Below are 13,415 nucleotides of genomic sequence, written 5' to 3'. Positions count from 1 at the left end.
ATTTCAAGTGATGTGCAAATTTAAATTAACACTTTTTAAAAAAAATTTATTTTTGCTGCATTGGGTCTTTGTTGCTGCACACGGGCTTTCTCTAGTTCTGGTGAGCGGGGGCTACTCTTCGTTGTGGTGCGCTGGCTTCACATCGTGGTGGCTTCTCATGTTGTGGAGCGCGGGCTCTAGGTGTGCGGGCTTCAGTAGTTGTGGCTCACGGGCTTCAGTAGTTGCAGCATGCGGGCTCTAGAGCGCAGGCTCAGTAGTTGTGGCACACGGGCTTAGCTGCTCCGTGGCATGTGGGATCTTCCTGGACCAGGGCTCGAACCCGTGTCCCCTGCATTGGCAGGCGGATTCTTAACCACTGCGCCACCAGGGAAGCCCCTCTCTTCTGTTTCTTTATAAGGTGTCTGATGGCTAGAGTTTCTCCGTGGAAATAAAGTTGGTTTCAGCAATCTTATAGTTTATGTTTAGTATTTTAAAAATCCTATTTAAGAAATTTTTTCCAGTTCTAAGGTCATAAAGAAATGATCCTATATTGTCTACTGAAGCTTTTAAAGTTTCTCCTTTTGCACTGAATCTGTAGGCCACCCGGAAGTGATTCCTGTGTGGTGTGTGAGGTACGGGACCAATTGCACCTTTCCCCTTAGATGACCTGATGTCTCAGCTCCACTGACTAGTCCCTCTCTCCCCAGCCTGCTGTCATACATCATCACGCTTTCAAACCTGTGAGCATCTGTTTCTGGGCTTGGATCCCCAAGTTCTACTTCTAGTACTTTGCTCTAAGGAGTAGCCCAGGACATGTGGGGATATTCCATTATGGCACTAATCTTTGAAGCACTGTTGATAATATTGAGCAGGAAGCGTTCTAAGTGTTCCAACAGTGGGAGTGTGTTGAATGATACATGCACATCACTACAGTGAAATACTCTGTAGCAGACAAAAATATATTTACTAATACGGAAGGCTGTTGACAACACATTAGGACAGAAGGAATAGGAAGTTCATGTACAGAACAATTCCAAGTTCATAAAAAGTTAAGAAACATGCAAATTAAAAAAACAACCTAGGGGCTTCCCTGGTGGCGCAGTGGTTGAGAGTCCGCCTGCCGATGCAGGGACATGGGTTCGTGCCCCGGTCTGGGAAGATCCCACATGCCGCGGAGCGGCTGGGCCCGTGAGCCATGGCCACTGAGCCTGCGCGTCCGGAGCCTGTGCTCCGCAGCAGGAGAGGCCGCAACTGTGGGAGGCCCGCGTACCGCAAAAAAACCCCCCCAAAACAAAACAATCTACCATCTTTGCTTCCTCCCATCCGGGTCACATTCATTGCACTTTGATCTGGCTTTGCCCTGGGTCAGGTTGAGAGTCTGCTCCGGTGGCGGGTCCTCAGTGACTCCTCACGGGCCTCTCGTCTGGCTCCTCCTGGGCCCCACTGATGACCTCACCCGTGCACTCGACCTCAGCCCTTAGCAGGTGTCATCCACGATGCCTTCTCGGTGCTTTCTCACCTGCTCCCCTGGTTTTGTGCCACTTCCTTCTTGTCTTCCGTTTTGGACTCCCACCTCCTCTCTGCACCTGATGTTCGTGTCTTGGGGTTCCCAGTTCCTTGAGCCTCTTCTCATTCCACTCCTACCCAGTAAGGGACTTCATTGAGGTGTCTCCCCCTTAAACTTTATCTTGTGCCCCAACCGCATTATCTGCTGCTGGCCCTCCACTCAGCTCCCCCAGGCGTCTCCGGCGTCCTGAGTCAGCACGTCTAAAACGAAGGCCACATCCTCCCCCAGGAGACCCCTCGGGGTTGTCCCCTTCACCCCGTCTATGGTTTGTCTTCTTTTAAACGCTCTCATGCCTGTGACCGTGCCTCATCCTCCCAGGTGCTCCTCGTTGGCTGCCGTCTTATAAGAGTTTCTGGAGTGTTCTGCCTGCCTCCTGATTTCATCCCCACTCCCTCTTCTCCGCATTCTGGCCCAAATCATCTTTCTTAAGTAAAATGTACATCCTGAGATACGGCCCCCTGATTTGGGGGCCCTGTGACTGGGAGGTCTGGCTGTCAGTGATCTGGGCCCTTTGCCCACCTTCCCAGCCCTCTTGGGCTCTGCCTGCAGCCTGTAGGAGGCTGTGGACCTCTCTGCCTGGCCTGCTCAGACCCCTGCTCATCTTCTAAGACCTGCTCTGGGAAGCCTTCCCTTGTGGGGGAATTGTTCCCTCCTTGGCGTCCTGTGTCCTCTGTCCTCCTCTGGTCTGAGCTGTCCCTGGAGCCCTCTGAGCCACTGCTGCTGCATGTCTGGGGAGGGCACGAAGGGAGGGTGAGAGCAGGAGCTCCCACTGCCTTTGCAGAGAGGGGTCATCCTCCCTCGTGACTGGGTGAACAGGGCCCCAACAAGGCAGGCCTGACCTCGGCTTCTCTGCCCACTGGTTTGCAGGCTTTTGAAGGGCATTTCCGGAGCCGCCTTACTCCGTTCTTTGCTCCTGAGCAGGATGACTAGGACTCGAGCTTCTCCTGTGGCAGGTGCCTGGGCCACCTTACCTGTGGGTTGGGCGTGTCTCTGTCAGTCAGTGGGTGGCTTTGGCTCAGGCTGAATACCCTGCCAGCTTCCATTCTGCAACCCAGCTTGGGATTTGCATCTTCTCCGTTTGGAGGTGAGCCACATGCTCCACTTCCCACTTACTTGCTGCTCTGATTCTCAGTGCCTGTGTGTGTGTTGCAAATCTGTCCTTTGTCCCCGATGATAATGAAGGTGCCCCGGATGGCTTGAAGGACAGAGTTGGCCCTGTCGTTTGTGCAAAGAACTTGACAAAATAATTTCTAAGAGCCTGGCTGACCAGCATAAGCGACCAGCCCCTCTTGGGTCTGGGTTTGGACTTCTGGTTCTCTGCTCCGGTGGGCATGAGGAGGAGCCCTGCCAGCTGAGCAGTTTCCTGTGGGTGCTGCTTACAGGCTGCCAAATGCAAAGCACAGCAGATTAGTCAGGGGTGTTCTTTTCTTGACCACTTTTAGTGCATTGCTTTTGACTGAGTGTTAAAAATATTCTGCAGCATATCTATAGTCTTCCACTAGCAGTGAATAGGAGAAGAAATGCAGTTTCTGAGAAAGCTTCAAAGAAATACTAGTCTTTATCTTTTCCCCAGCCTTTTCCGCTGAAACCCACCAGAGTCTTTTTCTGAACACTGTTGTTCTATAAATAGAACAACAGCTCTCCTTTGGTAGCCCAAGATCGCGGCTCTCATCCGCTCTCTGAAAGATTTGTGTGTGTGTGTGTGTGTGTGTGTGTGTGTGGGAGTGGGAGTGGATTTTGGTTTAATTCTGCTTTTCTTTTATGTGTGACATGTGTAGCGGGAGATGCAAGAAAAATACTCTAGCATTTATCCTTTAAAGATAACTTCTTATAACTTTTCTGGGTCTGGGCTTGTTTGTTTCGGTGCCTTTTTTCCTCTTTTTTTCTTTAATTTGCATTTGGGAAAGATATGGAAGTGATGACTTCCTCTGCAGAGGTAAGGAAGACATTTGGGGCGAGGAGAGGTGACTTGGTCTGTGAGCGGGTCCTGCGGGGTCCAGAGGAAAGGCTCTCCTGGAGAGTACAGCAGGCGTCTTGTGTCTGCCCCACTGGGCACAGTCAGCTGTCCTGTCTTTGAGGAGCACATTGAAATAGCATCACCATGTGCACTTGGGTCTGAAAAGAATCTTAGGAAGCAACCTAACAGTCCTTCTGTATTGCAGGAGCTCCTGGGACCAGAGGTTGGGACTTTCTCTCTGCCTTGGATTGGCACATGTCTCTTACCTTGATCTTGGGTGATGTGTTCCTCTCTCCTTAATTACCTGGAAGAACAGTGGGTGGCCTCCTCAGAAGTGAAGGTGAAGGTGCATGCCACAGAATGAGTAGGGCGGTTCCTCAGTGGTTTTTCCTCCCAGAGTTGATTCTCTAGGGAAGTGGAAATGGTTGTTCTTTGTGCTGCTGGGCCAGCCCTGACAGTGCAAATCCCATCAGACCCAGCATGGCGTCGCAAGCTGGCGTGTGCAGCCCACTGTGCCCAGGAAGCTCCAAGAGGACGTTGTGTGGCGGGGATAAGGGGAGGAGCAGTGCTGCCGGCCTCCCAGGACACCTGGAGCGTGGGGCTCTCACGGGGGGGTCCTGGTGCACAGCCAGATGCTGGTGGTGTGTGTAGGGGGTTGTCTTCAGCATTCTTCTACGGGGGGTATCAGTGCATCGCGGGTTCCACTCCCTCCCCGTTAGGAGCGGGATGATGGAGGGACCAGGCAGCACAGACATCTGCTCTTGCCTCTGACACATTGGGGTGACGTCGGGCTTCTGTGTCTGGTTTCATCGTACGTCGTCTTAAGTGGCCACAGACGCCCAAGTGCTTTGTACGGCTACTTAAAAAGTTACCTAAAGTGCAGAGCTCTAGGGGATCGGGTAATTACACAAAAGCTTCTCTGGACCCATGTTCTTGTCCTTGAGCAGAATTTTGATACATTCTGCCTCCATCGCCTGGTGGGCCTCCGTGTAGAATGGACATTTGTTGAGGTGTGTGCAGATGCTGGAAGCCAGGCACTTGTTTCAGGGCACCTTGGTTATTAGTTTTGACTGTGTTAGTGGTTCTGAGTAGTTCACCACATCTAATGATCAGCTAGGTCCTTGACTTTTAACTTGTAAGTGGTGTATAGGGCTCCCTCCTCCCGTTTGGTAAGTGCCCGGGAAGCAGCTTCAGGAGAAGCCATGCCCCATTCTTGGCTTTAATTGAGCTGAGCTGAGTGGACTGCTGTTCACCTCGTGATTCTCTTTGAACTCCTGCTTGGTGGTGGGTTGGTCAGATTTTGCAGGTGGAGGAGTTTTAGTGACTTTGGCAGTGGCTCTTCTCCTTGTTACAGTATGGGTAGACGCACATGCCCAGCCTGTGAACAAGGGTGAGGGCCCAAGGGGGCAGGCCTGGAACTGCACTGAACCCCATAGCAACCTACATCGACAGTTTTGGCAACAGGATCCTGAGAAATGGCAGGAAGCCAGAGAACACGGAGACGGGGCCAAGAATAGCTGAAAAATACCAAATGCTGAAGTTGGAGAGAGCACTGGCCTGGGGCCACTAACGGTGGTCCTGCACCCGGCTTCTGCTAACCCCCCACCCCCACCCCGGGGCATATGCAGGGCACACCTTGGGCCTCTGACACACCCCCATGCCCCTCCCCCCGCCACTCTGGCACGCCATTGCCCCCTGGAGAATTGTGTCACCCTCCCCTGGCTGCGTGCTCAGCCTGTCCATAGGTCAGGGTTTGGGGAGAGTGTGAAATAGTTCTGTTAAGCCATCGGCCCATTAGAGACACAAATGAACTGGAGTCACTGGACAAGCGCACGGCACCGCGAAAACACATGCTCATGAATCCGTTTCTGTGCTTTCAGACCGTCATCAAAGAGGGGATGCTGACCAAACAGAACAATTCATTCCAACGATCAAAAAGGAGATACTTTAAGCTTCGAGGGCGAACGCTGTACTATGCAAAAACCGCCAAGGTGAGATGCAGTGGAGGAAACTTAACGAGAGAAAACTATCCGAGGAGCTTCAGGGAGAGACTGGGTTCTGCGTCCTCATCTTGGGAAAAACCTTCGATTCTAGATCTGTTATTTTGAGCGAGTTTTGTAATACTCTAGGGGGCTGGGTTTTATTTGTCTCAAGCATGTTTTATTTCTTATGAACACTGATTTTTTAATTCATTTTCTTTTTCTTTAATGTCATGTGCAACCAATGGGGAAAGGAGAAAAGGTCACAGAAATAACCATGCTACCATTAGATATCATTTTTTTTTCAGAAAAAATGGGGGTAACTGGCTTAAAAATCTCTTATTACGGCCTAAATATCTTTTTCTTAAAAACACTTTAGTAAGGTATAATTGGCTTACAAAAAGCTGTACAGATACTTAATGTATACAACTTGATGAGTTTGGAGTTGAGTGTATGTACCTGTGAATCTAACTAAAAGTATTTTTAAAGTGTGTTGGGCTTTTTGGTGTGTGAACAGAAATTGCCTCTGGCTTTCTAGCCATGATCCTTCTTCCCATGTGCCATCTGTGTAAGATTTAAAGCTAGAATCACCAGGCAGATGCCAGTGACAGAGGAGGAGCCACTGAGAGTCCCGGAGTCACTGCCCAGTTTAGACGACTGTGGTGTCTTGTACACTTCAAACACTAGCGTGTCTGCAAACCTAGTTTTTGGTGTTCTGAATACCAGTCTTTTTTGTATCAGTACTGCAGTCAATACTAATATTTCGGTATTAAAAAAAATCTGGAATCTGAATAATTTACATTTTGAGATGTATCCCTAGTGAGTTAGTGCATTAAAATTTGAAATTGAACAGAATAACTTGTTTAGATAGGGTTCTGACCACATCCTTTGTTAAAAAAATACAAACCCTTACAGTTGTTTTAGTTGGAGGGGTGGGGGAGTTACTTAAAAGACTGAGTCTCTTTTCTAACTTATTAGCGTTTCCTCCAGGGGTTCCTGATGGAGTCCTCCTAGAGGGGACGGAAAGGTAAACAGGAGGAGAAGGCTATGAACGGGGGGATTTGGGAGAGAGAGGAGAGGAAAATGGGGAGGGGGGCGTCTCAGGCCTGGTTCCCAGCCCTTCTTCTGGAGCCTGACTGTCTCTCTCCAGGACTAGATTCCCTCTGCTCTGCGCCCTTGTTTTCTTTCATGGCTGGGTCCCTTCTATTTCGGTCAGTCTCTCTTCCCCTAGAATTGTTTATTTTAGCCGGGACCTCTCCCCGCAAATGTGCGAGGTGGTGAAACTAAAGTCGGAAGGACAGAGGACCTTCAGTCGGGAACCTGCCCTCTCAGGTGGACTCGTATGAGGACGTATTTTTGGTTCCATTAATGCAATCACTGGGGAACTCCCTGGACTAAAAAAAAGTCTTGAGCTATACCTGTGAGCTCGGTGCTTTGTCAGAAGCAGGTAGGGTGAACTCAGTCAGCGTTCATTTAGTTCTCAAGTGCTTGTCTGGGGTCGAGGGAGAGTGGTGGGCAGCCCTGGGTCAGGGGCACCTTAGCCCCCACTGACTGCAGTCCCTGTGTCTCTCCAGTCGATCATATTTGATGAGGTGGACCTGACAGACGCCAGTGTGGCTGAATCCAGCACCAAAAATGTCAACAACAGCTTTACGGTAAGCCTCTGGACGCGCACCTTTCTTGATTCTTCACCACATTTGGTTTTCCTGTTTAATTTGAACAAATGTGTGTGAGCAGTTCAGACTTTTCAACCTTTGCTCTCTGATTGGAACAATTCCTGGTAAATTTTGAATTTAAGGTTCAAAATAATACTACGGTTGGAGAATAACTGAGAATTTCGCACATTAAACACAAAAGAACAAGAGGGACCAAATGAATTTTTAAAACATGTTGTAGTTTACATTTCTTTAACAGTTTTGCACAGAGGTTTGTTTTTCATGATTGTTATAGAAAATCTGGAAAATACAGAAAATATTGAAGCAATTAAAAAACAGCCATCAGGGGACTTCCCTGGTGGTGCAGTGGTTGGGAATCCACCTGCCAATGCAGGGGACACGGGTTTGATCCCTGGTCTGGGAGGATCCCATATGCCGCGGAGCAACTAAGCCTGTGCGCCACAACTACTGAGCCTGCGCTCTAGAGCCCGTGAGCCACAACTGCTGAGGCCTGCGTGCTTAGAGCCCATGAAGCCACCGCAGTGAGAAGCCTGCGCACCGCAACGAAGAGTAGCCCCTGCTCGCCGCGACTAGAGAAAACCCGCGCAGCAATGAAGACGCGATGCTGCCAAAAATAAATAAATAAATAAATAAATTTATATTAAAAATAAACAGCCATCATTCAGCCACTTCAAAACATAGAATATTGATATTTTGGTGTACTTCTTTTCTTTTTAAAGCTCCTCCCCCCAACACATTTATAGAAATTATGTTGTACTTTCTGCAAAAGTTCTAAATGCATAAAATCGTGTGACCTCAGTACCCAGAGGTAGCCAGCTGCTCACTTTATTTTTTTTTTGCGGTACGCGGGCCTCTCACTGCTGTGGCCTCTCCCGTTGCGGAGCACAGGCTCCGGACGCGCAGGCTTAGCGGCCATGGCTCACGGGCCCAGCCGCTCCGCGGCATGTGGGATCCTCCCGGACTGGGGCACGAACCCGTGTCCCCACATCGACAGGCGGACTCTCAACCACTGCGCCACCAGGGAAGCCCCAGCTGCTCACTTTAGAGTGATTATCTTCATGTCTAAATATCTATGTCTTTACCCACATATAACATGAGATCGTAGTGATCCTTTTGTTTTACATGTTTGGTTTTATTTTTTTCTCTTGACAGTTTATGGTGGACATTTCCCCATGTTGATTGATCTAAGTGTTCATCTCATTTTTTAATAGCTGTACAGCATTTCTTGTATGACTTTACAGTTTTGGCTTTGGGGGCTGACTTTAGAACCTCATGTGTAAGGTATGACTCTAATAGCAGGAATGGAATATTTTAAAATATTTTTCTTTGTGTTATTAAGTGATCTTATCTAGAAATACAGTATGTTCCCTACCTTTTTTCAATTATTTTATAACTCATTCAAGGTGGGTAATTTTCTTCATGTTTAGGATCTAACATTTTGGGTTAGTATTAGTTTTAGCTACTTTCAGGGTTTTTTTAACTTGTTTATTTATGGATTGATTATGTTGCTGCTCCAAATGGAATTTTCCTTCCTTCATTTAAACTTCTACTTATTTTGTTTTGGTGTAGTTAACTGCTCTTGGTTTTACTTTGTGGCTTATCGAATTAGTCAGACTTCCCTGACGGCCTCTTTTATCTTTTTTTTTTCTTTTTTTTTTTTGCGGTACGCGGGCCTCTCACTGTTGGGGCCTCTCCCGTGGCGGAGCACAGGCTCCGGAGGCGCAGGCTCAGCGGCCATGGCTCACGGGCCCAGCCGCTCCGTGGCATGTGGGATCTTCCCGGACCAGGGCAAGAACCTGCGTCCCCTACATCGGCAGGCAGACTCTCAACCACTGCGCCACCAGGAAAGCCCGGCCTCTTTTATCTTATTCCTCGTTTTATTTGGACTATTTTTACTTTTTCTGGATTAGTTTTATTGTTTACTTCCTGGCTGGGGAGACAACTATGGATGTGGATTATTCTTTGATTTATGGCTTTTAGAGTGTTTACTAGGAGTAGGTGTTGAATTTCACTGGAGTGTTTTGAACATTAATTTAGATGATCAATTTGGTTTTAGGTATTTGTACATTTCATAATAATAAATTGTTCCTGGTAATGTTGAATGTTATACCCTAATTTTGGATTTAGAATTTTCTGAAAGCATGTGTGTGCTTTTCTTTGGGTGGGAGGTAGCCTTTGTTGTGTTTTGATTTCGGAGTTAAACTAGCCCCATAAAATTAATTTAGTAACTGTCCATGACTTTTTGTGCTCTGGAACATTTTTATAGCTTTAGAGTTGATTATTTCTTGAAAGTTTGAGAGAATTTACTTTTCAGGGAGGTAATAAGGCTCTGAATAAACCTAAAAGGTTTATTGCAATTTTAAAAAAATTTATTTATTTATTTATGGCTGCGTCTGCTCTTAGTTGTGGCACGTGGGATCTTTTGTTTTGGAGCGCGGGCTCTTCCTTGCGGCACGCAGGCATCCTCTCTAGATGTGGCGTGTGGGCTTAGTTGCCCCGCAAAATGTGGGACCTTACTTCCCCGACCAGGGATCGAACCCACGTACCCTGTATTGGAAGGCAGATTCTTAACCACTGGACCACCAGGGAAGTCCCTAAAAGGTTTGTTTTTGCTTTTTGATCATAGGAACTTTTTTACTTCTTGAGTCCATTTTGGTATTTACTTTCCCATTTATTCCACACCTTCAAATTTAGTAACATTTATTGTTTGCACTTTATTTTTATTTATTTATTTTTGGCCATGCCATGTGGCGTGCGGTATCCTAGTTCCCCGACCAGGGATCGAACCCATGTCCCCTGCATTGGAAGCATGCAGTCTTAACCACTGGACCACTGGGGAAGTCCTGCACTTTAAACATAAATGTCTCTGGTTAGATCCCCTTTCACATACCTAATTTTACTTGTTTAGCTTTTGTTTTTCTTGTCATATTTCTCTCTTTTTAAAAATTTTATTGAAGTATAGTTGATTTACAATGTTGTGTTAATTTCTTCTGTACAGCAAAGTGATTGTTATACATATATATATTCTTTTCTCATATTCTTTTACATAGTGGTTTATCACAGGATATTGAACATAGTTCCCTGTTCCTATACAATAGGGCCTTGTTGTTTATTCATTCTATATATAATAGTTTGCATCTGCTAATCCCGAACTCCCAACCCTAACCTCCATCCCTCCCCTACCTACTCTCCCCTTTGGCAACCACAAGTCTGTTCTATGTCTGTGAGTCTGTTTCTGTTTCATAGATATGTTCGTTTGTGTCATGTTTTAGATTCCACATATAAGTGATGTCATCTTGTATTTGTCTTTCTCTTTCTGACTTTCTGACTTAGTATGATAATCTCTCGGTCCATCCATGTTGCCGCAAATGGCATTATTTCATTCTTTTTTATGGCTGGGTAATATTCCATTGTATATACATATCACATCTTCTTTATCCATTCATCTGTTGATGGACATTTAGGTTGTTTCCATGTCTTGGCTATTGTAAATAATGCTGCTGTGAACACAGGGGTGCAGGTATCTTTCAAATTATAGTTTTACCAGGGTTGATGGATTATATGGCAACTCTATTTTTAGTTTTTTGAGCAACCTCCATACTGTTTTCCATAGTGGCTGCACCAATTTATATTCCCACCAACAGTGTAGGAGGGTTCCCTTTTCTTCACACCCTCTCCAGCATTTGTTATTTGTAGACTTTCTAATGATGGCCATTCTGAGCGGTGTGTGGTGGTACCTCATTGTGGTTTTGATTTGCATTTCTCTAGTAATTAGTGATGTTGAGCATCTTTTCATGTGCCTGTTGGCCACCTGTATGTCTTCTTTGGAGAAATGTCTGTTTAGGTCTTCTGCCCATTTTTTTATTGGGTTGCTTGTTTTTTTGTTATTGAGTTGTATGAGCTGTTTGTATATTTTGGAAATTAAGCCCTTGTCAGTTGTATCAATTGCAAATATTTTCTTCCAGTCAGTAGGTGGTCTTCTCATTTTGCTTATGGTTTCCTTTGCTGTGAAAAAGCTTATAAGTTTGATTATGTCCCATTTGTTTATTTTTGCTTTTATTTCTATTGCCTTGGGAGACTGTCTTGTCATATTTCTTCAACTCTATCATTTTGTTTTTTAAGAGATCCAGTTCTTAGATTATTGAACAATTCCATTTTTCTATTACCTAATTCACTTTATGCATTTATATTTATTGTCTTCTGTCTGCTTTTCATAACTTTTTAAAATAACTTATTGATTAACTCATTTTTATTTTCATATATATAAATAATTAAAAGACATTAGGGACTCAGAATTTAACTGAGTGCATTTCTGTTCACGTTCCAACATTCCAAAGTTGTTTTTTCTCGCAGTAGAAAAATGTTAGTCAAGATAAATTACATTTCTGATAAAGTTATTGAAGAAAATTTTGAAGTGTATAAATAAAATAGGAAATTTAAAACCATCCACATTCCTACTACCCAAAGATACCTAATAATATATATTGATTTATGTCGTTCCCACCAAATGTGTTTTATAAAGTATAGTTTTTAACCTCTTTCTTCACTTAACAGTGAGCTTTTTTTCTTATAATATCCTTCAAAATCTTGTTTATTCGTGTTGCATAGTATTCCATCATATAAATGTATACGTTTAACCAGTCCGTATATTCCATTTTTTCGTATAAAATAACACTGTGCTGTACACTTGTACACAGATACTTTTGTATATTTCTGATTATTTCCATAGCCTAAGTTCTTAGAAATGGAATCCCTTTTGAGGTAGAAAGTGTGAACTTTTAAAATGCTTTTGAAAAATAAATGAGGTACTGATACATGTTACAACTTGGATGGGCCTTGAAAACATGCTGAATGAAAGCCAGACACAAAAGACCACATATTTTATGATCGCATTTATATGAAATGCACAATAGTCAAATCTGTAGAGACAGTAGATTAGTGGTTGCCAGAGGCTGTGGGAAGGAGGAGTGCTAATGGGTACCGGATTTTAGTTGGGGGTTTGTGGCAGAATGTTCTAACATTAGATAGTGGTGATGGTTGCACAACTTTATGAATATGCTAAAAACCACTGAATTGTATACCGTAAAAGGATGAATTGTATGGGAATTATATCTCCATAAAAAAGAGTATGCCACTGTGCTTTGGTACTACATGAGTTATTATGGAGCTTTGTCAGTCTGATTTGAGAATGAACCCTGATTTATATACTGTCTCTATGGGAAAATGTGTGCCAAATAGTTGACTTCCAGATGTCCAGCCAGTTCCTGTGGGGCGGTCATGGACGGTTTCCCAGCCCTTGGGGCAGAGGCACTGATTCTTTCACATTTATTTTAGATTCTGTTAGTGCTGTAAAAACTTTTTCATCTGAGGATGTGCTGAAAGGACAAGAGAAAGATTAATAATGAAGTTCCCCAGAAATATCCCAAGATAAGGAGACCATTTCTGAGCAATCTGTGATGGCGTCTGGAATTTGGGGATACATGGGGAGTGTTTGGAGCCAGTTGACCGGTGCCCACTTCCCCGAGGCATGCTTCCACAGAGGGTCGGTAGGTTCTGGACTCTCCCATTTCTAAGGCCGTGCAGTATTTACGGTCTGAACTCTGAACCTGTCACTTCCTATACAGCAAACTGCAGGAATCTGCATGCAGGTCCTAGGAGGCAGGGCCTGGCCTTGGACTTGGCCAGTGCCTGGCCCATGTGTTCAGGGAACTGAGTGCAGAATGAATTAATGCATTTGCTCAGAAGCTACTACATTTCCTGGGATATCTCATTTGGTTTTCCAGCTATTCCGGTAGTAATTTCCAAATTCCACAATTTCTATTAAAATTGCGTGCCTGATACAAAGAGCAAGGCAGTGAAAGTTGCTGTTATCATGAATCAACCAACAGATGGGACCCTTTTGTAACTGGAAAAGAATGAGTAAATTTGCTCCACATTAGAAAAGACTCCATTTTAATTTCTCCCTAAAATGGCCAAAGAAGTGTATCATAAAGAAATAGGGATCCAGGGACAAGAGACTTCCAAGGGAGATGGGAGGAAATACTTGGGGGAGAGGAGAGATTTTTATACAGGTTTGATGGAAGCAGTGGTACGAAGGAGGCTTACGTAACTGGAGAGGGGTCTGCTTGTCTTCTGTTCTTTAAGAACAAAGTGAAGGTGGGATGCAGCTAAAGACACAGATATGCCTTTAGATGAGGTGGAGGTTTGGCCGTGGGAACTCTCAGAAGATGGGGAGTAGGAGCAGACAGAGTCCTCTG

The 13,415-nt window shown here is 45.2% G+C and overlaps 1 protein-coding gene across 4 annotated transcripts in view; it reads left to right on the top strand.

Annotated features, from left to right (window-relative positions):
* DGKD (diacylglycerol kinase delta) overlaps nt 1-13,415 on the top strand; it is a 108,527-nt gene that overhangs the window by 24,609 nt on the left and 70,503 nt on the right. For all 4 annotated transcript variants that reach the window (XM_082630658.1, XM_082630656.1, XM_082630659.1 and 1 more), the window contains exons 2-3: nt 5,384-5,494; nt 7,057-7,137. In XM_082630658.1, the coding sequence (XP_082486784.1) occupies nt 5,384-5,494; nt 7,057-7,137 (192 nt within the window). The remainder of the gene's footprint in view (nt 1-5,383; nt 5,495-7,056; nt 7,138-13,415) is intronic.

This window comes from Mesoplodon mirus (genome assembly GCF_964341445.2).
Source record: "Mesoplodon mirus genome assembly, chromosome: 8".
NCBI classification, from domain to species: domain Eukaryota; kingdom Metazoa; phylum Chordata; class Mammalia; order Artiodactyla; family Ziphiidae; genus Mesoplodon; species Mesoplodon mirus.
Note: the sequence above shows the minus strand (reverse complement) of the source record. Positions and strands in the feature narration are given on the sequence as shown.